Genomic DNA, 26746 nt, shown 5'->3' with positions numbered 1-26746 from the left:
TAAGCACCCGTGTGAAGATGTTAGACCATTGTGTGCTTTAATTAGGCATCTTAAACACCTTCTAAAAAGTCTTGTGCATTTTACCATTTGTGGCTATGTGTTCCTTTTCTCTTACTATTTTAAATTAATTGCACGTTTAGCATATTAAAGACATCAATTAAATTAGACAATCGCTAATTTGCCTATTGTGACAATTTTCTGTTACAGTGGTTTGATTTCACATGCTCAAAAGACAATCTTGCAGTTACAAGTGGCTTAACCAATCATTTTTCAAAGAAACAACAACTATTCAAATTAGTGTAAGATCACATTTACGAAACATTAATTTAAAAAAATAATTTCTGCTGAATGCTGAATTTTTTCTCCCTCTCTGTTTGACTGCTACACAGCTGAGCTCAGACTCGTCAGCATTACATGGGACATTTCTATTGGCTTTACATCTTCAGTGTTAATAGGAGGGGCTGATCTTGACCCCCTTGGACCTTTTCCTACCAAAGTCATAATTCCGGACTCTGCACTTCAACCAGTCTGCAGGCCCCATCAGAGTACTGGATTTATATTCACACTTCCAGGCAAATCCAGCCAGCTATTATGGTTTGTAACCCAGTTTACATTTCTTTTTAAAATACTAGCATGTGTAACCAACTTGAAAAAAGCATTTACTATTGTTGCGTGAGCTGACGTAAGTAAATGAGCAAGTAGTACATTGGAAATGGACTTTGGTGTAGCGCTGGGGCTAGCCAAGGTCTCTCTGGAGTTGTAAGATGTAATTGTAATGTAAAGACATTGCTAGGTGGATGCAATGAGCTTGGGATGGGGTTGTTTTCTAACTTTTCAATTTATAACCCCATCTCTCTTTTGTTCACTAACCCTGTGTGTTCTTCTTTTGCTTTCATCACACAGCTGCAGCTCAGTACCTCCTACGTTTCAGCGCCTTTCATCTCTTTGAAAAAAAAACTACAAAGAATGTTCGTTCTTTTAGAACATAAGCTTTCTCCTAATAGTACATCGTATAAATAACATGGAAAACATCATAAATACATTTATATTATAAAGACAATAACGTTGCCAGCTTTACACAACTTGTCCTGGTTTACTAAAATTTTAATAACAAATTAAGATGTCCTCTATAAACACTACCCACACTCATAAGAGCCACAGCATCATCCCCTCCACCTGTGAAAATCATATGGATTGACTTCTAATAGATCTAAACACATTTTAACACATGTTTAACTCATCATAAAACTTACAATAGGTTTAGTAACTGTTTAATATATTTCTGTATCTGCTGTTTATAAAAAAAACATTTTACCACGTGCCATGCATTTTGAATTGTCAAGCTAAAATATATTAAATTGCTTAAACACTTTTGCAAAGTAATTACTGTTTCTAAACATCAGATCATTGGTTCTCTTACAGAGAAAGATACACACCCTACACACACAGGAGCCATTGTGATAAATGCAGGACGCTCATTGCAATGAGCTGGTGCCTTGCTGTAGTGTGCCAAACTGGTCATTTGGCTATTGTTAGTCTTATATATTGCCTGTTCATCTACAGCTGAAGAAGAAGTAAAACTTTCAAAGTAACAATTAGTGATTATCCATAGAAACTGAATGAAAGGGAATGATATGTACACAATATATCCCCAATCAATCAGTTTCAGTTAGGTTCAATCATTTTGTATAAAGTAACTGTTTAAAGTACCACTATGACTACCTCCTCTGTAATGCCAGTGGTATTTGGCACATCATTGCATTAGACAAGGATTACAGGCATGTGTTATTTAGGAGGGAAGTGGTGTCTTTTCCCCTCTGAAGTGTGCAGGAATTTTCCCAGGGTCTGAGTTGAGCCAGGTTCCAGCCTCGTGCACTATGCATCAGCAGCTGATCTTGGAATGTGGCGTTCCCATGGAAACAGCTAGCCCCAATTGAAAGCAGCTAACCCCGTTTTCCATTGTACAAGGCCTGAGTGAAAGGTTCTTTGTTGGATGATGTAATGTGGTGTATGTAAATTGAGAGAAGGTGCTGTAAGTCCACTCGTAAAAAAAAAACAAGTGTGTCAAGTCAATGGTGGTGATGTATGCAAATAAATCCGTGAGAGTGATGTAGATATTAAAGAAATGAATTGCCATGGCCAGCACTAGCTAGCAGACAAGACATTTACCACAATATGCAGGACAAGCCGAGGTGCAATTGATTCCAATTCAAAACACCATTTCTAGCTTCTGCAAAAAAAAAAAAAAAAAAACTTTTAACCTCTCTTCACCAAGATCCAAAAGTTGCAGGCAGTGTCATTGGAGGAGGGAGGATTGCTTACAACCAGAAACTCTGCAGCAGAGCATAACTGAAGCTTACATAGTACCACACATTACTTATATTTAAAGTAAAGCCATTTAATTACAATAAATGTTTATGCAACATGGATTGGGAGGTAGAGATCAATTAACACCATTGGGGGGATACCAACTTAGATGCACTTAAATATTGTGATTACACAGTAACTGCACCACGGTTAGGCCTTTGTAAAACACAAAACTCCACCTTAAGCTTATTACAATATATTGTGGTATACCATAGTGAAAGCATACAAACTAGTAAATTAATAAGAAAGGACCGAATGTACTTATATTACTTATGTACTTATATATATATATATATATATATATATATATATATATATATATATATATATATATATATATATATATATATAATTTGGGGAAAACAAATTTCCTATTGAACTTGTATTAAAGGCGTTTTTGAAGTCGATTTCATTTTAACGTTAGGCTCAGGATTCAATATAATTTTGTGATTACATCACATGAATTCAACATGCATTCAGTAAGAAACAATGTGTTAGTTAATATGTAACTGAATTGAATTACTGATGTTCTTAAAATGTTACCAGAAAATCTATACACATGAAATACTACTTTGGTCAGCCCTGACTCACGAAATCCCCCATACAATCCTGTCAGACCACGGATTGTTGAAGTATGAAGTCATTTTGATATCCCACAGTATATTGTCTCTTTTACAAAGGCTGAGCTTCAGCTGTACACATCTGTTCCTTTCAATTAACTATTAGTATCCCCTTTACCCATTGCCTAGGTTCTGAGACACTCAGTTACCACAACATACCATCCTGCACAGCAACAGACCTCTAAAGCCAATGGCTCACGTGATGCAATTAGTGTTTTGAAAATGCAAGTCAACTTGCAGCCCATGGATGTCCTTGTGATTTTTTTTAATGTGTTTTTTGTTTTTTGTACAGCAAGACGAATGGCCCTGAAAGAAGTGGTGTTCCTTGGATAGCTCTGAATGATGTTCTGTACTGCATCAGACGCACAGAGCTGTCAGAAAGCCAGTGCACCAGACAAGGCTCACTCTGAAAAGCTGGGGTGGTACTGTAGCTTTTGTCTCATATGCACAAAGAGGGAGATGATCGCTTGCATGAAGAATTACCTCCACCAAGTGAACTGAGGGTTTTGTATATTCGGGTTACAAGGTGCTCACACTTTTTTTTATTAAGCTGATTGGGCATAACACAATACTGAGCATTCACAAAACTGGTTGTGAGGGTCCATTTCATGTCACACAGAGCCTGGGGGTGCACTGCAAACGAAAGACCCACTAGTAGACAGAATTAAAAAATGTTAAATGGTTCTGGAGGCATATATGACACATCTGTTATCTTCAGAATGGCCCATAGAAACTAACGGTGAGACAGTTGTTCAGCCCATTAACACCTTGGGTTTTTGCTTGTCTCCTTTTTGTTATCTTTATACTGGTTTCCAAGTCTTTTGTTGAGCTTCATTAGCTGATCAAAAGAAAGAAACAAACAAAGATGATGGTACTGTTGACCCAATGACCAACCAAAAACCCCACATATGTATTCAAGTCTTCAAACAGAAACCTATTTTGACCAGACACAATACACAGCCATAAATAACAAGAAAGATACTGTAGACAGTTATGTAGACAGACATGATACCATTCTTTCCATGTTGTGTTTCTGAGAGGAGTGTAATTAGAGCCGGCTGTTCCCACACAAGTTAAAGGATTTATGAAGTAAATGTGTACGGTGAAGGTCCTTCATCTTATCACCCTGTGTTCAGGAGCTTCACTATCCTTATTGAACCAACATGCCATGAATGAAGAGAAACACATAAACTGTTATCTGGTACAGTACATTTTCATGGCTCCTATCATTCACTTGTGGTTAATGATGTTGATGAAATATCTAATCCCTTAAATCAACCTTCGCCCATGTCTCATGCATATCAATCACAATGGTGGCTAGATAATTCCTATTTATTATCCATGGTATTGTTAAACTATCCTGGTCAAATTTTAGTTTGTGTTATTGTAAGTGCTGGTGCTTACTAACATGCAGGTTATTGTAGTAATAATAAATTTTGTGTTATAAAACTCCACTTAATTTAAACATTTCATGAAAGAACCAGGCGTTGTATTTGGTTTCCATCAGGGAACCAGATACTTTTGGTATGTTGCGGTTATATCACTGTTAACTGAAGAAGGGAGTTAAGTGCTGTGTATGCAAAATAACACACCTTAATCAAAATGATATGTATATAATAATAAAATACATCAATAGCTGATTAACATTGGGGCAGAATATTTTACATACTGTCGTCGTCGTATTATTATTACAAAGGCGTTAACGTTGTTACTATAGTAATTTTTAATCATTACAGTACATTATGTTTAAATGACACATAGCTGCTGAATGCAGACACCGCCTCAATAACAATATAACTTATCTGTTCAGTTTTCCATTCAATGCAGTGTATCCCACGTGGTTTGCTTCGTGATTTAAAAAGCTGTTCTGTGTTTACTTTCGTCATCCGGACTCTAACAACTACATTAGTGTGAAATTAGTTCAGCACACATTGACAAAGATGTAATAAAAAAGAAAGCTTGGGCTAGATGCTGTGTTCGTATAGACAGTAAAGCAAAAAAATGGAAAGCATCCTGCTGATTATTTTCTTTGTTTAAATAATATATATATATAAAAAAAATTGCAGGAACTGTATAATAAAACGTTTGCTCCTCCGCCGGAATGCGTTAGTGGTACATTCCAGTTGATAAGCGTCTTTCTGATCGTACGCGATGCTCTGCTCATTCAAAACTAAGAGGAGGTGTGAGTGAAGTACGTTTGGGCTGTCATAATTGTGTGGTTGTTTTTGGATAACATATCCCGATTAAGCATACAGAAATATGCCCCTGTTTGTAAAGGAGTTCTCGCAAGTGACTCCGATTTAGACAGCAAAGTATTTTATTACTACTTTTTTTTTTTCTTTTTAATTCAACAAGTGCCCTATTCTTTCACGGTGAGTATTGAAACTTCGGTTAACAACAAGTGCAACTGGTTGCTGCATACATTGTGTTTATGAATTATTCATAGAAAACTTGTGTCCTGTGTCCAATTGCAATAAATCTTAACTAAATATTGTCATTCGTAGCCTAAGGAAGGTGCATTCACATTTGACAGATACAGCAGTCTATTAACTTATTAATGGGTACAGCTGTTTTGCGATTTTGCATTGAGTGATTTATTGCTATTGTTTTGTTGATCATACATTTTTGGAGTTCGTGATTTTGTATTTTTTCGATTACACTGGATACACCTGCTGAGAACTTCTGTGCTTGATAAATTAATTATACAGTAGGCTACACAGCCCGTCAACTTGATGCTGTATGTTTAAATCACAGCTTATGTGCACCAGTACTGTACCAGCACCGCACAGTCCGTGAATGTCGAATCAGGTACATTAATTTAACACCTGAATGTAGATGGGTTTTTTTGTTTGTTTGTTTGTTTTTCCAGTGGCAGGTGATACAAGTGTAGTGTACTTTCATTCATCACATTTCTGCCTGAAGAAAGTACTAGTGCAGTATCAGCTGACCTATGATCAGTTTTAGTATAGGAAGAGATGGACCCGAACAGTCTGTAGCTAGGCGTTCGTTGTTTTCAGATGTATTGACTCGCTAACCTCAAATTATTATGGCGATGTACATGGCTGTCTTATTTATGTAAACCCGATCTTGTTCCGTAGCTACTATTGTTAATGGAAAAATGAAGTTCTTTTCAAAGAGCTGAGAAATGGTTGAGATGGAGTAAAGGTTTTCTTTGTAGTTGTACCCCGTTGTAAGTATGGACAATAGTATTCCTTTAATCCTGAACATTTTAAAATGGATGTGTATATGTGTTTATGTAATTGCTGGATTGAGGTACTTCCTAAGAATGGTGTTCAGATTACTGTAAAGGGACTGTTGATTTTTCTCTTTGACTGTCAAGCTTTTTTTTTTTTTTTTTTTTTTTTTTTTTTTTAGTGATAGAGTTTAACCCTGTAACTTGACTAATTATAATAAAAGTAATTTAAACAAATTGTGCTCCTGCCTTTTGAGGAAAAATATTTTGCCTTATGCCGGTGCTTACCACTGTGTACTGTACCAAGATATTTTAAGAGGTTCACAAGTTTGTTTTCAGTTCCTTTTTACCTGTGGCTATCAACAGCTTGCTGTACATGATTGTGTGAGTGTGTGCTAAAATACATTTGCTGGGAAGTGTGAATTATTGGATGAGTGGCATAGGACTTTGAACAGGAAGGTTAACTGCATTTCATAATAGGTGATAGGATTAACCAGTGAGGTAGGGTTATTATCTTGCTTTTTAAAGAACTCAATTTACCACAGCTGTAGCAATTGCAATTTCTTGGCTTGTGTTTTTAGTTTAAGCCCGGTCTTTCCCTTGATATGACCCCTGGATACCACTATTCTATGACCTGGTTTAGCAGGGAGACATCATTGGTGTGGATCAGCTATGAGGTCACTCACTGTCACACTCCGTTAGTATCTTCTTCAGCAACTCGAAGCTTTATTCAAAGAGAGATGTCTCTAGTTTTGATTTTCTGCTTCAACAGAAAAAATAGCAAATGAGGACATTTAACCCAGCAACCAGGCACAGAAGGGCATTACATTGGAAGAGCAATGAACCAACTAAGGTTTGAATATCTGCAGACTTGGCTAAAGGTGACATTCATTTAGAGGACTTGTTCGAGTCCGTTGCTGTCTTCTTCAGCAACTCGAAGCTTTATTCAAAGAGAGATGTCTCTAGTTTTGATTTTCTGCTTCAACAGAAAAAATAGTTTTAGTTAACTCAGATATTTGCTTTCAACAGCTGGGAGAAGCAACACCTATTAATTATAACTTTGTAGGCACAAACAGTTAGTCATTAAAGTGAGATGGGGAGTTCCTCATTGGCCAACTGCACTACTTAATTCCAGGGAGTTGATGCACTCCCAACTCACTTTCTAATATTACTGTCTAATATTACATTAGAATTCTTTCAGAAGCCAAAACATGGGTGTCACAGCAGAAGTGACTCCCCCTTAAATGTGTAGGTCAGCTTGCAATGCTGCAACGTGCGAATTCCAGAGATTTCTTTCTTTTTTTTCTCATCAGTCCACTTTCAGATATCTGATTCAGTTAACTAACTTGTAGTATGACCTGAATGTGGATTAAGCTTGGCGTCCCGGGTTTAGCAAGGATTTACTTCAGTACTTGCAAAGCCGTGACACAGCCGTTTCAGATTTTCATAAACTGGGACTGTGTCACATACCATTGTATCACGTGAGAACATTTGCTACATAACCAGATGTAAATAGCTTTTAAAAAGATGCAGCTTTTCTGTAACCAAGATGACTAGACCAGCATGACATTAGTCAAAAGTATGTGAGATTTAGCAGAGATTTAGATTATAAAGCAAACTTGTGCTTATTGGAGCGGATTTCAAAAAGTTCCCACTTGGAATACTTGTAAGGGTGCTGTTAAGGAGCCACGTACTTTCACCCTCCCACCCAGGCACGCCTTGAAATTAACCACTTACCCTCCCAGGCACGCCTCGAAATTAAACCCACCCACCCCCCCAGGCACGTGCTGAAACTTTAATGGTGTGGGAGGGTGGGACGCGTGCGGAACCACTCACCCTTGGGAAGGTCCGTGGTCTCGAAATAATAAACACCCACCCACCCAGGCACGCCTCAAAATTAACCCAGGCATGCCTCGAAATTAATGGGCACGCCTCGAAATTAAAGGCACGCCTCGAAATCACCCACCCACCCAGGCACGCCTCAAAATTACCCACCTCCCACCCAGGCACGCCCCGAAATTAACCACCCTCCCACCCAGGCACACCCTGAAATTAACCACCCTCCCACCCAGGTACTCCCCGAAATTAACTATCCTCCCACCCAGGCTCGCCCTGAAATTAACCACCTCCCACCCAGGCACGCCCCGAAATTAAGCACCCTCCCACCCAGACACGCCCCAAAATTAAGCACCCTCCCACCCAGGCACACCCTGAAATTAAGCACCCTCCCACCCAGGCACGCCCGAAATTAACCACCCTCCTACCCAGGCTTGCCTCGAAATTACCCATTCACCAAGGCACACCCTGAAATTACCCACCCACCCAGACACACCTCGTAGGTGAAGTTTACATACTGCTGACAGTCTGAAAGAGTGGAAAACTCCATTTGATCTGCAGAATGTCTCATTACCTTTGTGAGATGTACATTAGTATGGCCTTGCAGTGACATTAAGACCATTTAAATCTGTTCTAAACTGATTAGTTACAAGATCTATCCACCCAGGGAAAGTACAAGTCCAGAACTGAATTAAAAAAAACAGAAAACATACAGGATTGAGTGAAGAACAAGTGAATTTACTGTCCTTTGAATATGGTGGTGGTACCACATGCAGTCATATACAGTACATTCTGTAGTGGTGTTTGAGACCTCTCAGACCACTACAAACAAGAAAGTAAACAGACCACATCAAAAACCATACTCAGAATGATGGCAAATTGTCATAAAAATGTAAGGAAACGACAAAGAACATGTGGAATGTAATTTGCAGCTTTTAATACACATTGTTGCTCTGAACTTGCTCTGATCTACGTGTGTACTGTTGTGCTAAAATAACGCCAGAGTTAACGCAAAATAATTAAAACCTGAAAACCAACCAACACCCCCCCTGCAGTACAGTACGGTCAGTCGGGTGAATGTTGGGTTATGTTCATCACAGGGGAGCCCATCCCCCACTACTGGAACTCTCTCTGAGCTGGTAGTGTTTGTCAGTGCACGTCTGATTCAGTGTTGTGAGGGGTAATCTGAGTATGCCAGGCTGCTAACCCCTCTCACAGCAGGGCACCTCTGTACTCCTGTCTAATCCATCACAAAGGGATTTGCAACAAACCAGCGGCCCTTTTTTCCGGGCCGCCAACGGCTCGGTTTTATGAGGAACCCCGCGTCAGCCCACAATTTATTTCAAAGGAAAACCAGGAAAGGATCTACGAGAACCAAAGAGGAGGAGGCTTATGGGTTATTGAACAAGGAGTGGGAGGGGTGCGGAGTTCCCTTCAAAGTGTTCACAGAAATAATAAGTCACTGTATTGCCAGATGCACAGAGATTTGCAGACTGCCTCAGCTGCATGAAACATGTAAATCTGAACAGTATCATTTGTTAATAACGGGATTCTGGGGTTAGACAATGCCTTTTTTTTTTTGCAGCCCGTTGCATGTATTTATAAATGCTTTTTACTTCAGCAGTTTTCTCTGAAAAGATTTGTAACAATCAAGAATGGTGTAAGAAGTTGAAAATGTACTGATGCATGTTGAAAGAGACAAATAAATGCAGTGCTACCTGCAATTGCATCTGCCCACTCTGAGCTGAAGTATTTCAGAACTCTTTCACATGGCTGAATGTTTTTCTTGTAATGGACTAGAATGTTTACTGCTGTAACTAATGGCTGCACAGAATATGAACCAACACACTGTAGACTGTGAATGTACACTGTAAATGTACAGTACTGGCTGAGTGATTTTGCAATCTTCACTGTGTTTGAGGTGCCAGTTTTTGCTGTACCTGCAGGAGTCCAGTCATGACACTTAATTGTCCAGTAAGTGTTAGCGTGGCTGGCGCTACACTGAACTACAGGTCACACTGTTCAACTCCATCCCAGAGTTAATTATGGGATTGGAATTCCACAATCACACCTCCTTACCCCTGCACGTTTATAAATCCCATGCGAGACATGCACCGTTCCTCCCTACCCGAACCTGTCCTATTACAGGGCGCAAAGCTTAAATGAGCATATGTTCAAAGCTAGTGCACCTCAGTCCTGACCGGAAAACCCCTGACAATTCATCCTGGGTCTCTTTAAGGTGCAAGGGACGTACAGTATGTGTCCCACAAATAAGATGATACCAGCTCTTTTATTTATGCAATGAGGTGCACAAAACGGGGTTTTCAATTTACTGACAGGTTGGAGCAGGTCGTCCAAATTGTCAGTTTCCTTGTGATACTTGAGTCACTCTCAAATGTATTTTAAGAAGAAACTGTTTAAGCAGCAGCACAACTTCATTTGCACTTTAAATCTGTAGTTGAGTCTTTTACTAAAATCCCTGTAAAAGATGTTGCAGTGCACTTGCCAGAAAGAGGCTCCTCTTTCTTGAAACAGCTAAACAGCTGTTTACTGTATATAATATTGCATGATAAGGGCAGAGAACTGCTTGAGTTGTTCTGTGTTTGTTACTGTGATGTCAAGTTAATTACTGGTGGATCCGCTACCCTGTGATTTTCAGTAGTGGTGTAAATATGTAGGATGGAAATGATAGCCCAGTCATGAATGTGCTTTTTTGAAGCTGTGTGTCCAAGGTGCAAAAGTGAGTGCCAATTACCCTTGAGTGCATTAATACAGGGCTCTAATGAGCAGGTACAGATAGAAGATATACAGAAAGGGGTTGGGCACGAGAAGAAAGCTGTTACTGTGTGCAACAATGACCCGTGGCTAATAATGTTAAGCCAGCCATGAAGTGGGTGGAGTTGGAGAGTTGAACTAGCTATATTTTAGTATGAAACAGGACTCTTGTGTTAACCATTTGTTAATTAAATCTAGCACACTTTCAACAGGTTAGATCAGTTAGCATTCATTTGTCAGTAATGTTTTTTTTTTTGCCCTTTGTCATACAAAACTAAGGTTAAAAACAAAAACTTTTTACTCAAAGTTTCAGAAACTTTTTTTTTTTTTTTAAAGGAATAAAAATAACCTAATATTACAATTTATCCAATGAAATGAAAGCGGTATCATTGTAGCACTGATTGTTTCATTAATGTTGGATACTTTTCAGAATCAGTGGGTAACTACAGTAGCAGCTTGTTGTTCGGGGGCACAGAGTTTGTTTGGTTGAGATGTTTGGTTACATGTACAGCAGGTTAAAGGTTTAGCTGTGTGAGAATGCGTAGGTACAGCAGCCAAGGGAATGTTTCAGAGACTCACTGTTGTGATCACAGTTTGTGAACATCTGCTCTAGTAGTCAGGAAAACTGGATACCTTTGATAACTTTGATGGTATAATGCACATTACACCAGTAAGTGCTGTTTGATTAGAACTTCTAATAGTCTACAAAACAGTGAGATTGCGCTTTTATCAATTATTTATGACGACTTCTCGACAATATTACTAGCATCTTCTAGGGTTGTCAAGCTTTTTTTTAGATTTTTAAAAAAAATTTTAATTGATTTTTAAAATTTTTTTTTTAATTACAGATTAAAAAAAAAAAAATGTTTTGTAGTATCGTAGTGGTAGCTCTATGGTATTTCCAAACTGTAAATTTTAAGGATGTTGGAAATGATGTTTCATGAATAGTTACACACCAAACTAAATTACTCAATCTTAAATGAATACAGAAATAAAGCAAATGATTTATAATTGTGGCATCCTCTAAATGTGAACTACAAGAATTTAGTCATTCTTTTCTTTACTTTTCTCTCTTTGGTTTCCTCTTTCTGTGTCAGTCCAAACACACGCAGCTGTTACTTAGGACTACTTTGCCTTTTATACTGTGTTCAATTGTTAAAGTTCCTGATTGCACCAGTAAATAAACCTGGTTTCAGCAGGTCTTATCACACTGCTCTATTTGGGACCCCACTGCACTGTCATCATAATCGCTTCGGCGAACATGTTGATGATGGGGCAGGCGCTCTATAACAGGGCAAGACATGTCTTCAGAATACCATTTCAGTGTGGTATTTTCTTTTTCGGTCCATTTATGTGCCACAGAATCAGGGGCAAGTGTCATTCACGCTGGCACTCGCATTTGCACTGTGATCAGAATATAGCCCTAAGAGTTTTAGTTTATAGAAAGTAAGAGTTTAAAATGTTTGTTTTAATAAAATGTTTTTAAAATGTACTTTTCATGTCTTATCCTTGAGAAATTATATAAAATAGGTAGTAAATGAAAACATTTTGTTTTAAATCCAATTCTATATTTTTTTAAATCAAGTGATTTAAGTCATGATTTAAATCAGTGATTTAAATCGACTTTATTTAAATCGGTCAACCATGGCATCTTCTAGCGCTTCCGGATATTTTATAATTCAGTGGAGCCTTTACAGTTCTGGGTGACTTGCATAAAGTCCAGTCACAGTATAAACTACCCCTTGCCAGGTACTCCTTGTTCCCTCTCACCCCCATGCCACCTGTGCTGTTTCATTCTGCTGTCTTCTCCAACTTCAATGCAGGCTCCGGCCTAACCACCCCCTTACTGCACTGTAGGGCGTTTGCATTATGGACTGGCTGACAAAGTCTATCTTCAACATGAACTGCCAGTCACAGACAACAAGCTGCTAAAAAATGGAGACCAACTTACCTTCAACTTCTGTGTGAGCTGCCAAAATGTTGCTGATAAAGAAAACTTTTTGGCATGTAATGTATTTACTATGCATTTGCCAATACAGGAAACTACTATGTAGCTGACATGGGGTCAGTGTAATTTGGGTTACAATTGCAACTACAGCAGAATTGTTTGATGGAATTGCAATTACAGTTACAGTGCTGTTTAGTTGCTATTACAATTACAATGCTATTGTGTTCAATTATAATTAGTTATAATTATGCTGCAGTAATTACAATTATAATTACAGTTACACTAAATCGCATGTACAAATACACAAACACACTATAGAACTTTTATTTTTCACCAAAACTGGTTGAAAACACGAGAATAATGATTGAGTGACAAATTGGTCTACTTAATTGAACTGTAATCGATCAATAATATGGTACATTTACAGTTCCGCAGGTGTGCCAAGGTTAAATTACAATTATGATTACATTGTAATTACAATTAAATTAAAATTGCACAATTCCAAATGTAACAGGCCTGGTCTGCTGAGCAGGCCAAAGTGTTTTCACAAGTCTGTATCCTGGATTATATTATTTAAAGCACTGACAGGGGCTTCACAATCCATGACTCCCTCTGCTTCTGATCCTTTCTCTGTTTCACCGTTGGAAAAATGTTCAGTGCAGGTTCATTGCAAATGTATACCTGTCTTTTATACAGGCAAGAGAAGCTTGCACCAATCAATACAAAAATGTCAGAGTAGGAGGAAAAATAAAAAACCCTCTAACCAAAACAAACAACACTTCCAAGAAAGCCTGTGTTATGGTTGGCCTGACTTTCTGCTGTTTAAGGTGAATTCAGGTTTTGGCTGAAACAATAAAGACATCAGGGCTACCTGAAATTCTACCCTGCAGATTCAGAGGAGTGCAGTTTCTGTGCAGCTGCTGTTCCCTTCAAAGATTTGCAAATCCAGCAGATTCTAAGAAAGACAATTTAAGATGTATTTTAAATGCCCAACTGCATTTATGATGATATCAAAATTGATAATGAAATAAGGCTTTGGAATTGAAAGCATTTGTGCTGGTGTGGTTATGTATTGTGTAGCACTGGCTTACCAGTTTTGTATACAGTTCAGTAGTGCTAGTTAGTGAGATATATGTTGTCCTATGGGTCAGTAATACACAGTAAGAAGCACTGTGATAAAATACATTATTGCAAAGTATTACTAAATATGCTTTTCTAAAGGGTAAATATATATCTTAGCTTGCTACTGAGAATCCTACACTTGAAATGCGCTGAGTCACAGCTTTGCCTGGGTAAGCACAGTGGTTTTGTGAGCCACTGAGCCTGATTTGTTTGCAACAGATTCTGCAGCTGTTTGGTTCACAAAAAGGAATCTCTGTGTCTCTGTCCAAGTCTACATGTTCCAAGCCGCAGTCTAGTACGGTATGGCTTGATGTTGGTTATTTTAAATACTAACTTACTAAGGTCCTATTGAAAAGTCAAATTGAGAGTTTTGTGTGTGAACTGTATGCTTAAGAATAGGCTATTTCTTTTGTTCTCGTTACTAAATAAAGCACCTCTTTGTTTAATGGCATTGGCTTATCTCTGTGTGTAAATAGGTTGCCTCTGATTCATCTCTTTATGGAAATGGCACTTTCAGACACAAAGGGAAAGACAGTTGATCTATCAGACTTTGATAGTGGTATGTAAGTAATGCTCAGTTGGCAGGTGATTCTTTTTCCAACAGTTATACGCTTTAGTGTTATAGCAAGTGTTTCTTTTTTGCCCAGTCCCTATATACAGTATAAATTCCAGGTGGGTGGACCCTTAAAATAACAGCTGCTGAGTGCAACTGACAGCTCCAGGGTTCTGACTTGTTTGTTTTTTTTTTGGAATGTGCCGAGGCATCTATTTCTAGAGGAACAACAACAGAACCCTGGTCTCCTGCACTCCTCCACCCTCTTCATTTATTGCTTTTCGATTTTGATTGATTCATTAACATTCATCCTTGTCGTTTGGCAGGGGAGATGAAGGCAACCTGGCCTGACTGTTGCGTCATTGAGTGAAGAAGAAGACTCTTTACAGAAAACGGCAACATAGAAAAAGTCTTCTTATTAGCAAGGACTGTGAAAAAGCTTACCCATCATGAGCAAACAGGAAAGAAACGTTTGCGTGCAGCTGCCCAGTAAAGAACAGCTGAACATTGCAATAGGAGTGAGTACCTTGAATTCCATAAACGCTGATGGGGGTATGTTACAGTTGATGTAAACAGAGTCGTATCGTAATACCAACACCACAGAAATCATTCAAAAAGGACACTTAAATGGAAACTAGCACCTCTTAACAGTGCAAGACCGCTTCTTTAGTGACATGTTATAAAAACCTCCGGGGGTAGGACTTTATTTGAAGCTGGTGATATTGGGGTCTTAGGATAAATCTTGGGTATCTAAATGTTCATCAGCGTCCTTTAGAGGCTTAAATGTGTTAATTTTCTTCCAGCTGAGTCCCTGTTTGTAGTGATTATGTACCACTGCGACTCTCTCTGTTATCATGCACTCAAGGAAACCTCGTTATGTAATGCAGTCTGTTCTACTTGGCTGCAGTCCAACAGTTCCTATTCATAAACACCAAAGGTACTGTCTTCACAGAGAGTGGTTATATTCAGTTTTCATTGAAAGTGCATGGTATTCGGCTTTCTTTATAAACAGCAAAGATGGTCCATGCTGGAGATTGACTGCTAATATAAATTAGCTTTAGACCTATTTGTTTCCCACAAAAACTGATTTCATTGAAAGTACAGTACAGTGCTCCCTCATTAAACGGCAGACCATTTACAGTGCCAAACCGGCTGTAAGACTGTGGCTTTCATTTTCTCCACAGTGCCATTGGACTTTCATTGTCGTTATAAGGTGGAGCACATAGTGCAGTCTCAAAATGAAGACTCCCAACTAAAACTTATAAAAAAGGTTATGCATTTTTACAAAAAATTATGGATAAATCAAACTAGACTAGTTCTAGGACTGTAATTCCACAACCACTATAGAAGTTGACATTTTCTGCTTGTCTGTTGCAGGTGAAAGCTACAGGTAACGAACTCTTCAGCAGAGTGTGTGATTTTTTGAAAATAAAGGACCCTCACTTTTTTGGTCTAAGTGTTGTACAAAGTAAGTAAAGTGGCTGCATTAGATTTTTTTTTTTTTTTGGATTATACAGATGTATGTGCAATAAAGGCATATGCAATACAGTATGTGATATTAAAGTATCGTTTTTTCAGGACCTTAGAGTAGACACAGAAATGAAATGGACACACTGAATTCTGCCATAACACAAAGATCGGGGGGGAAAAAAACCAATGACGCTGCCTGATTAAGGGACATGTTAATTACAGTAAACATTTTTTTAATTGTACATTGTAAATGTCACTACCTCTATTATAATGCACCAAATCGTATATGTTGCTATTGTGGGTAGAATGAATCAAGGTGGTTAGGTTAGCCAGGGATGGGTTAAGAAAACCTCTTTGTCACGCTTCCTTACCAGAGATTGGGTGCAAATTTGTTTGCATTAAGAACTCTGCATTCCAGAAGAGACAGAAACAATAAGAAGGTTAGGAAAAGAGCCCTTCTTGTATTATGTATAAATAAACACGAAGCATCGCGATTGAATTTATGTACACATTCATTCACACATTGCAATTCTGACAAAAAGCATGACTGGCATTCACCAAGAAACAATTAATTAAAGATTACAGAAGCAACATTAGAACAGAAATTATTAACGAAAGCAGGTGGATTTGGAAGCGTCACCTTACATTCACTTCTTGGTGCCAAAACTAATGCCTTAGTTATGTAAAATAATAATGGGGATTGGGGTTTGTCCCTGAGGGTTACACCACAAAATACTGATGCCAACTGTTGTTTTCTGGTTCTCTTTCATATAATAATCCTGTACTTTTCAGAACAAGAGTGTTAGTCGACCAAATTAAAGTATTTGGCGGAACTAAGAGATTGCAATCGTTTGATAAAAAGCAGCTGCAAAGTTGTTTTTTTTTAGTTTTTTGTTTTTTTCTTTCTGGCTAATCCCGTGAAGCTTACCTGCACCACAAGGGCTCTTTGTTTTTGCCAGATGAAGGGTTGCGCCACAAGCCTGAATTCCAGCAGTATTCGTTTCATTAAGGTCGGAATGTAGCTTGACATTCCTTGATCAGAGGGAGAGAAAGAGGGAGAGAGAGAGCATTGTGCAAGCAGAAAACAAAATCATGTGGTTTTAACTGACAACAAGATTACATGCAAGTCTTATTTTTTGGTTGCTTGTCAAAAAGAAAAGCAATTTCTTATCAAATATTCTGTACATTTGAGTTTATTTGGGGGCAGTTGGACTGTAAAACGGAATCTACAAGAGGAAACAACGTATCGGTCATTCTTCAAAAGTTTATAGACTGGAATTTACAATCTGATTGCTGGACAGAACAACTGGAGAGATTAAAGAACTGCAAAGAGCATTTTCTAAACCCAAATCTAGCTTGGAATGCCTTGTAATGTTTAAGTAAAATGTTACCTATTTTATTTTATTTCACAAACCCAGGTTTTCAAAAGAAGCAAATTCAGCATCTGCCCAGGCTACAGGTTTTGAAGCAGCACTAAACGTGAACATGTGTATTGTTGCATTAATGTTTTACTTTTGTATTTAAAGATGTGACACAACCCATTTCTTCATGAACCCATCTTTCACGTTTTCTTTTAGACGATGAACACATATTTATTGACTTGGAGCAAAAGCTCACCAAATACTTTCCAAAGGAATGGAAGAAAGAAGCTAGTAAAGTAAGTATGATGCCAATACATTTAATTTTTAAGCTTTCAGATAAAAGCTATTGAACATCAGTAAAATGATTTAAAAAACAAAAAAAAAACCTTTTGATGGGAATATATATATTTCACACATTTTTTTATTCCATGTATTTTTTAAGCGTTGTGCAGTATTTCATTTGTCACAAGAATTGGAATTGAACTCAATCCGCCAGTACATTCCAGAAAACAGGTTATCCTTGTTTCATTGTTGTCATTCTGCAATGTAAGTAACCACTAGTGATGGTTCCTGGCGCTGTATGGAACACCTGAGGCTTTAGTCAGGTTCATCCCTACATCAGCCACATCTTATCTAATTGACACAGTTGAGCAAACAGGCACGTTTTCATTGTCTCCCAACACGATAACGTAGAAACTCACAGAGAAACCAGTTTACCAGGAAACTAATTACCAGGGTTTCTCTAAAATAAATGCTTCAAGCTTTCACCTGATATGTCCTATATATAAATGTGTGTATGTATTTATTTATTTATTTTGTATGATTCCAGTTATCTGTTGGGGAAATTATTTTGGAATAATGCAGGGCCCTATTCACAAAACTTTAACTCAGAGTTATTTAAAGAATTAAAAAAACAACAAAAAAAAAAAAAAACAATTGTATATATCTGTATTTGTCTGGTTTCCATGAAAGTGTTTCTAGACAGTTGCTGGCTTCTTCAAAATCAGATCTGCAGCAGTGGCATCTATACAAAACTCCACGTAATAACTCAATCAAAACAGACTTTGTAAAAACATTCTTTAAATCCTGTAACACATGAGGCCCTGCAGTCGGACAGATACTGTGACGCTGTTTAATTGTATTCTCATCTTCTTCACAGGGAACAGGCAAATGTGGGCCACCTTTCCTTGTCTGCTTCCGAGTTCAGTATTATGTGGAAAATGGAAGATTAATAAGGTAAACATTTCATAGTCAAATACTACATACGGTACCCTTCTTTTTACTTGACTTGGTATGCTGTTTATAGTGCTGTATCCACACATTGTACTAGATTTAACACTAGGTGTTAATGTGAACTTATGAAGGTCTCAAAGAACTTGCATTCTCTACACTTTTGAAAGCATGTCACGTGTCAGTTGGATATGTAGATCGCAATGGTCATTTAAGAGACACATTGCAGGTAAATATAAGTATCAGGCGGTATTAGCCCATGCAATTAAATAATCGTTGACTGCAGCTCAATTGTAACCTTCTTGCTGTGTCTATTGTAACCTTCTTGTTTTTTTTTTATCTGTCAGTGACAAGACAGCGAGAAGACATTACTACTGCCAGGTGAAGGAGCAGGTTCTGAGATCTGAGTGCACTCACAAGGAGGAAGTCTACTTTCTCCTTGCAGCTTATGCACTCCAAGCTGATCTGGGAAGCTTCAAGAACAATGTGCATGTGGGGAAGTACTTTGAGCCTCAAGCATACTTTCCGCAGTGGGTAAGTGTCTGACCTGAAGCCCAGAAGTTTTCAGTAAAATGTCAGAAATGTCATTGTTTTCAGGGTCTGAATGGCAATAATGTGTTATAATTCATCTTAAGGAACAAACAAAATGACCTTGATCATTGATGACATGTTGGTCACGTCATAGAACCACTACACATTTTGTCACAATTTAGACATTGCTTGGGAGAGACTCAGGATTGAATAGATTACACTAAGGAGTTTGCACTGTGCTCTGCAAGGAGCTGGCTGTAGGGTTATAAGGTAATACATGGATAACTGGCTCCCACCTCCACATCTTTGATTCTATTAGCACTCTACACTGCTTATCTTGGGTAATTTTGGTGGCTCTTAGTGCTCTCTGTAGAATATATTCTTGCCATTAAACAAAAGAAAAAAAGGAAAAAGTTAATGTACCTTGCTCACTACCTACATCCATTGTTATTAAGCCTTTACCACCTTCTATCAATCCCAGTCCATTCAGATTGCATGGAGACCGAGCCATAGTTCAGTTGGCCCAATTCAGATTCTGACGAATCTGTTAATTAATTTGGAATCTCCTCCCCCGCTTGTTCTGATTCGATGCAAATGCTTCCCACTGGATCTTCGAGTACTACTGCACTTCCCTCACAGTAAGCAAATCCTGCTTGGTTTGGCAAGGGATCACAATGGAAGTAGAATTAGCTGCTCAGTACCACAGCTCCTGCTGGAGAGGAGAATGGCACTGGCAGCTGAATAAGCCCATGGAGGCTGTGCACACAATGCAGCTTAGCACCTAGCCTGCAGAGCAGCACAGGAACATGACAGGGAAAGAGCCAAAGACGGCAGGAGGCTAGCAGTAACGTTATTCACCCTCCCCTCAGATAATTGCGAAAAGAGGATGCAAGTACATCCTGAAGCACGCTCCAGAAATCCACAGCGAACAGCAGGGGCTGACAGCCAGGGAGGCACTGCTGAAGTTCATCAGAGAGTCCTGCCTGTTAGAAGATGTGCCTGTCCATTATTACAGACTGCACAAGGTAGGGCTTCCTTTATTATTGGCCTCAAGAAAGAATAAGCAGGGCACTGAATTAAAAATCTTAGTTGATTATATCTGGTTTGGTAACTTTTTATTGGGTATGTTTCTCCTTTCTGAATTTTTTGACAATGATGAATCTGAGTAAATGGCTTTGAAAATGTAACCCCTCTTGTTTTCAGGAAGGTGGTTCATTTAGACCTGATTAATTCAGTTAAATGTGTTTAAATCTAATGATTACTCCAAGATTAAGGCATTTTAGAATGTATTCCTCCAAAAGAAACCATTTTAAACTCCTTATAGTATTGAGATGTTATTTTAATGTTTTTGTTTCTTAAATGTTGAGAATGTCAGTGGATGCTCCACTGATGTACTTGACAAGAAATTTAAGTCGAGGCGGTCACACTATAAAATGCCAATTCTTTTTTTGTCAAAAAGATTTTTTTTTTAGAAGTGTGTGGCTGTATTTAGCCTGATCTGTGTTCCTTATTTACTGCAAGTATTTAATCCTTAAAAAAGGAGTAGTTTTATGGAAAATAGTTTAAACAAATGAAACGTGTGCATCATCATTACACTCCCTAATAAAATATGCATTATTATTTATTTTACAAGATTTTTGTTCTTGCAGGATAAGAAAGATGAATGCGCCTCCATTGTCCTGGGGCTGACTCTGAAAGGAATGCATATTTATCAGGTACACAATGTTTCTACCCACAGGATCACACTTGGAAAGTTACAACTGTAATCTGTATTTACATAAACCATCAAGCCGTACACACTTAAGATTCTCAGACAGTGTGGGTCCCAGTAATAGCAAGGAACAGAATAGAAATGGACGGTAGGGTTCAAACACTGCCGTGTTTGAGATTCTAAAGGGCCAGTGCAAGAGAGTGAAAGCAACATTTGCATGTCTGCCATCCATCAAGGTGCATGTCTCCCTAGTTTCACATTTGGTTGTTCTAGACATTATGTTAAAGGTTTGGGTTATGATAAAGGAGTGCCATCTCATTTATTTCCCCCTTCAGTAGTACATGAGGATGAGGATAGTTTAGGTTTGGAAGGAAGTTGACATTACCACACTGTTTAATAAGGAAAGCACACATGCAATCGGCAAAAGTAAGTCCTGTTTAAAAAACAAATTTAAAAAATACAGGTGGTTCTGCTCTTTTCAATAGACTTTGGTTGGAACTGTGAAAGGGATTATTAAAACAAATAATGTTAATGCATGCATTATTGAAAATTAGTTAGTATGTATAGCTATGGCCAAAAGGTTTGCACCACCCTATAGAATGTACTTTTTAAAAATGTGACATTTCAAAATCTAACATGAAACGCTGCCAGTACTCATGTTTTTTTTTTTTTTTTTTTATTGTAGGAGTTGAACAACATGCGTCAGTTGCTGTATGACTTCCCTTGGTCGAACGTTGGCAGACTCACTTTCCTGGTATGTTGGTAGGGTTAATGATCACTGTACCTCCTGGAATATGTGCGTCTTTATTCTCACAGAACCTGTTCCTGAGTTAACCACACACGGAACTGCTTAAACACTGGATCCTGCATGGGGGAGATTTCTTCTCCTTTTTAGAAGCAAAAGCTTACTGAAAACCATGTGATTTACTCTTTTCCAGGTTATTCAAAGACACATTCTGTGCCTGAATCTAGGATGTACTCTGAACAGTGTACAGGTTAAGAATAATAGGTGACTTCGTCTCTGTCTTTTTTGGATACTTTCCTATTTCCACAGCAAATTCAAGTCATTGAATCCAGCCTACTAATGCTTTGCTAGGCAGATGATATGTATTTTTTTCCCTCCGTACCCTTTGAACACTAGGTCTCACATCTACAATCATGCAAAGCATTTATACATCCATCTTTAGGTAGCATAAGGTTTAACACCCTTAAAATACTAACCCCTACACCAGTAGTAAAACGCTTTGCTTTATGCTGTGCCAGCCCATAACGAATTCATTATATTGGGGACTGTCTGTACAGTAATTCGCTGTCAGAACTGTACCACCTTGAAATAATCATGCCAGTGATCAGAGAGTTATGTTTCATGTTTCTACACACACACACACACACACACACACACACACACACACACACACACACACACACTTATTATTTGTTTTATTGCCTTATTGTGGAGCTTGGTGAGTCACATATGGCAGGACAGCCCTGCATTACGTAATTCATTTTGTTGTTGTTATCAAGGGGAAGAAGTTTGAGATCCAGCCAGATGGTCTTCCCTCGGCCAGGAAGCTGGTCTATTACACAGGCTCTGCTTTCAGATCCAGACACCTCCTCCAGCTCCTCAGCAACAGCCACCGACTCTATCTGAATGTCCAGCCAGTGCTCAAGCAGATCAGAAGGGCTGAGGAGACCCAGGGTAAGGATCCAAACCTCCAAAGGTCTCAGAACAGAATAGAGTTTGAATCATATATTTTAATATTTAAACGATAGCAGTATTTACATCTTTCACAGTTTAGATCAATTCAATAGGCCTCCTTTTCTGCAAGATTCTCAGTGCTATTTTCTCTGAATCGCAATCAGCTCATATTTTTGTCTGAAAGAAAAAGAAGCCCCCTATTTACAGATCTAAAGCAAATAAACAACTTTAAACTTCACACAGGCCCTTAAATTGTGTCTGAGTTGTTTTTTGTGTTTTGCTATCAGAAACAAATGTGTTAATGACGATTTAGAGTAAAAAGCATTGATGGTGTAGCACATAGTAAGAATACTGCATATCAGCCTAAAGCAAAGACTGCAATTTAAGGTCATCTGTTTCAGACAGTTAATAATGTCTCTGTAAATGAAGAGAAGGTGTATGGTAACTGTTGAACTAAGTGACTGGTTTCCTTGCCTCCTCCTCCAAAGAGAAAAAGCGCTACCGGGAGTCGTACATAAGCGACACCCTGGAGATAGACCTGGACCCGCTGGACAAGCGTTCCCACGGCAGCAGGAGCAGCCAAGGAAGCGCCCGCAACAACCGACTCTCCCGCCACTCCACCAGCAGCCATGGCAGCTCCGGCATCGAGGCCGACTCCCGGCACCGCATCTCTGTGGAGATGGCCGTGGACGAGCCCTTCTCTATGGAGCCCGCACACAAGTCCTTCAGCTCCGTCATCAGCCATGGCAGTTCGCACACCTCAGGCATCGAGTTGGGCAGCAAGGACCGGGCAGAGGACGACTCGCAGGACGACGGTAAGGAAGACATCAATCCCAGCAGCTTTTCACCCTAGAGGGGGACTGTGGCAAAGTGGCTTGCAGTTTGCAGGTGCAAGGGTGTTGTGGTAATCAATGAAAGACAGACAAGAATTCAAAGAGCAAGGAAGTTTAATTATAATCCTGGTCTGGTGACCGTAAATAATCAATCCCAGGCAATACACAGCAATGTGTATTGCACTGTTATAAATAAAGGGTTGCAGTCCCAAATAATAAACACAGTCAGTATTACACGCACAATATACAAACACGGTCACCAGTCCTGGTTGAGTGCTGTAGTGCTCGTAGTGCAAAATACAAGTTATCGTGATACAGGTGAAGTGATGTCCAGGTTAGTGCTGGCCTCTGGCGACAGAAACGGAATGTGTTAGCTGTCTACTAATATAACAAGTAACAATTCAAGATAAACAAACAAAACACTCACAGTACGATAAACACAATACTGGTCCTTCTGGGTCGTTCCTTAACCATAAACAAAGGAGCAGACCACGTCGCTCCGTCCCCTATTTGTACAATCACGCATGTCCCCTTGGTAAGCGATTGTAGCCGCTCCTCCAATCCGCGGCTGCTACATCGTTTCCCTTCCGGGTCGATGATTTAGTGCACAGGAGTTCCGCTCCCTTTCTAGATGATGACTTCCATTTAACCCTGGGAATGAATTGTAAGGCAATCTGGTCCAGGGTACTCTGTTCCCTGTAGTTAGCGCCCTCACAGGTCAGGAGAGAGATTTACCACCAAGAATCATTCTATTTCCATCACAGGGACATGTAACAAAGCTCTATTTGTACCCTGCGCTATCATCTTTTAACTCTTTTTTTATGAGACCTGTCCAGTCTGTCTTTCTTTCCCAAAAGTAGTTTTATAGCTTTAGAGATGCAAGCGACAGCGAAATGTACATGTTCTTGCTTGCTGCAGAAGGATGTTATGTTAATAAACAAACATACATTTAAAAAAAAAAAAAACCTGGGGAATGCTGCCAACACATTCCATACACAGCATTCAGCTAATAGATGCAGATTTCTGATTAATTTCATCATTAAGTGTATCCAGTTACAAGCTGGATTTCAACTTACCATCTTTACACACTTCTCATGGCTAGGGGAGCTCTTAATTAGATATAATAATGAGGAACTGAAGTTTATCTGACATCCATCTGTTAACACTTCAGTGTGTTTGACAGCATTCTCCAGCTGATTAACAGACAGCCAGAACATGCCAATAGAAGTCTCAGTAACTATTTAAAAAATATAGTATATCTGCAATGATTGCGTATGATACAGCAATCAGTGCGTTTACATGAGCATAAGAATTCTGATATTTTTCTGAAAACTATGTTTTCAGAAAACTATTTCCAATATCAAAAGTCATGTAAACACAGTTTTCAGAAAATGTATTGTAATATTCCGAAAGTCAGTTTTCGGAAAACAGCACCTAGAAATTTCCGATTAAATTCCGAAAACTAGCAAAATGTATATCATGTAAACACACTTTTCAGAAAACTTATTCCAACAGCATACTGCACATTTACTTCACATGGTTTTAGAAAAGAGAAAATAATAATAATCTGTAGTCAGTCTGCATGCATCCATTTGTCTAGTTAGGGATAAAGTAATACATTTGTTAAAGTCTGTATGTATTTGTTAATAGCCCATAATGAAGGTGCAAATGTTTTCCAGCTTTAAAATGACATGATAATTTGAAATAATGTCTGCAAAAGAAACTGGTAATATAAACAGGATGAGCTGTTGGAAAGACTGATTGCACATTGGGGGGAATCTGAATAGAGGTATAGGACAGTAATCTTTGAATTTAAGACCTGACACTTCAATAAAGCACTATATTGTATTGCTCTCCATTCTATCGCAGAAATGTCTGGTCTAAATTGTACTTAGGCTTCTACACAACTTTGCATGCAAAAATATCCTGCATTTTCCAAAAACCTCAATCCATGTATACAGTTGAATTCTAATTTGATTTTCTATCATTAGTCACATAAACACAGAAAAGTGGCGTTTTAAGAAAATCCGTTTTCTGATTCAGTTTTCCGAAAACTTTAGTTTTCAGAAAACACTTTGTCATGTAAACGTACTGTATGATAAGTAATACCTTCGTTCAAACCTTTGCAGGATGTGAATATTAAAATGCAATCAGTGACTAGAAAAGAGGAATACAGTCTTTGGGCTGAGAAATAACAGGGTTTTCTTCACACTTACAGTAGTAAAGGTCACTTATTTTTGCCATAGGGGTTCCAGAGATCTGTTGTGTTGCTGGGCATTCCTGATCATTGTCATTACAAATCAAAAGGTGTCTCTTGGCTAAGTGCCTGATTCTTATACATATTTCAACAAGCATCTTCTCACGCAGGTAAACAATAGACAGAAATTCAACATCATTTGCATTTTAACAAGCTTGTGTGACTGACGTGGAAACTTCAGACTGTGAACTAAGTGACTGGTTTCCTTGCCTCCTCCTCCAAAGAGAAAAAGCGCTACTGGGAGTCGTACATCAGCGACACCCTGGAGATAGACCTGGACCCACTGTTTGTGCAGAAGGCCCTGCTCTTCTTCTGACTGGAGATGTAGAGCCTACCCTCTTATTATTACACAAGAAGAGAGGCAGGATCATAGAATCCTTAGCAACATTTACATTTTCTGCCCCCTTCACTTTTTAAGATGCTATCATACATAGTGGTTCTTATTGCAGTTAATCAAATCATATGTTAAGGTGCCTTGACTATGAGTTCAGGAAGTGCTCTTCACTTCCAGTTATTTTAGACATATGTAATGTATTTTATATTCCACAAGCAGGGTGTTGTTGCCTTTTATGGAAAACAGAAGGAAGTGTGATTCAAAGTGGCTGATCCCAATGGGCTAGCTGATCTACCTTTGTGTTCCATTTATCATTTGCAGGCAGCTGTAACTGCAATGTGAAAGCACCTCAACCCAGTAGCTGAGTAATGCATTAAGAACCACTCCAGATGTTTGCAAACATCATAAAAAGATAAGGGGACATAAAATAAACTAAGCCAGGAGTGGCCAGTGTTGGCATTTCCAGTCCTGGTCTTTGTTCTATCCCTGGTCTAAATTGTTTAATTGGACCAATTTAAACTTTCAGACCCTTAAGTAGTTAATTATTTGAGTGTACCTGTTAAACCTGGAGCGGAATGGCCCACCCAGGACTGTGATTGGACACCCCTGAACTAAGTAAAATGTCTTTTGAAGCTACCACCAATTCAGTCCTGAATTAATTTTGTCTGGCTGAAGAATAAACTTATTATACATGACAACAGGCCAAACATTTTCATTTTTTACATATACACTACCTGAAACTGTGACCTAAGAGTCCTGTGAGGTTCCAACAAGATTTCCAACAGCATGTTAAAATACATCGCCAAGATAAGGCAGGACCTCTGAAAGGGCTAATTGATTTTTGTTTTTAGAAGTGGAGCTGGCCGTGGACGACCCACAGGAAATGTCCCGTCTGGCAGAGCTGAT

General features: G+C 38.7%; 1 protein-coding gene across 3 annotated transcripts in view; it reads left to right on the top strand.

The window, feature by feature from the left end:
* The first annotated feature begins 5156 nt into the window (after positions 1-5156).
* Positions 5157-26746, top strand: part of zgc:172136 (uncharacterized protein LOC566376 homolog) — a 26389-nt gene continuing 4799 nt past the window's right edge. For 2 of the 3 annotated variants that reach the window (XR_005950376.1, XM_041251321.1), the window contains exons 1-13: positions 5157-5359; positions 14741-14932; positions 15599-15684; positions 15792-15882; positions 17462-17541; positions 18405-18481; positions 18823-19009; positions 19876-20031; positions 20656-20721; positions 21403-21471; positions 22242-22416; positions 22905-23231; positions 26692-26746. The exon at positions 26692-26746 is cut by the window's right edge and continues 53 nt beyond it. Coding sequence is in view for 2 of the 3 variants with exons in the window: in XM_041251321.1 (XP_041107255.1) it covers position 14932; positions 15599-15684; positions 15792-15882; positions 17462-17541; positions 18405-18481; positions 18823-19009; positions 19876-20031; positions 20656-20721; positions 21403-21471; positions 22242-22416; positions 22905-23231; positions 26692-26746 (1370 nt within the window). In the remaining variant the exon portion in view is untranslated. The remainder of the gene's footprint in view (positions 5360-14740; positions 14933-15598; positions 15685-15791; positions 15883-17461; positions 17542-18404; positions 18482-18822; positions 19010-19875; positions 20032-20655; positions 20722-21402; positions 21472-22241; positions 22417-22904; positions 23232-26691) is intronic. The other variant, XM_041251322.1, reaches the window with a different exon arrangement.

This window comes from Polyodon spathula, chromosome 5 (assembly GCF_017654505.1).
Source record: "Polyodon spathula isolate WHYD16114869_AA chromosome 5, ASM1765450v1, whole genome shotgun sequence".
NCBI classification, from domain to species: domain Eukaryota; kingdom Metazoa; phylum Chordata; class Actinopteri; order Acipenseriformes; family Polyodontidae; genus Polyodon; species Polyodon spathula.
This window is presented reverse-complemented; position numbering and strand designations above follow the sequence as displayed.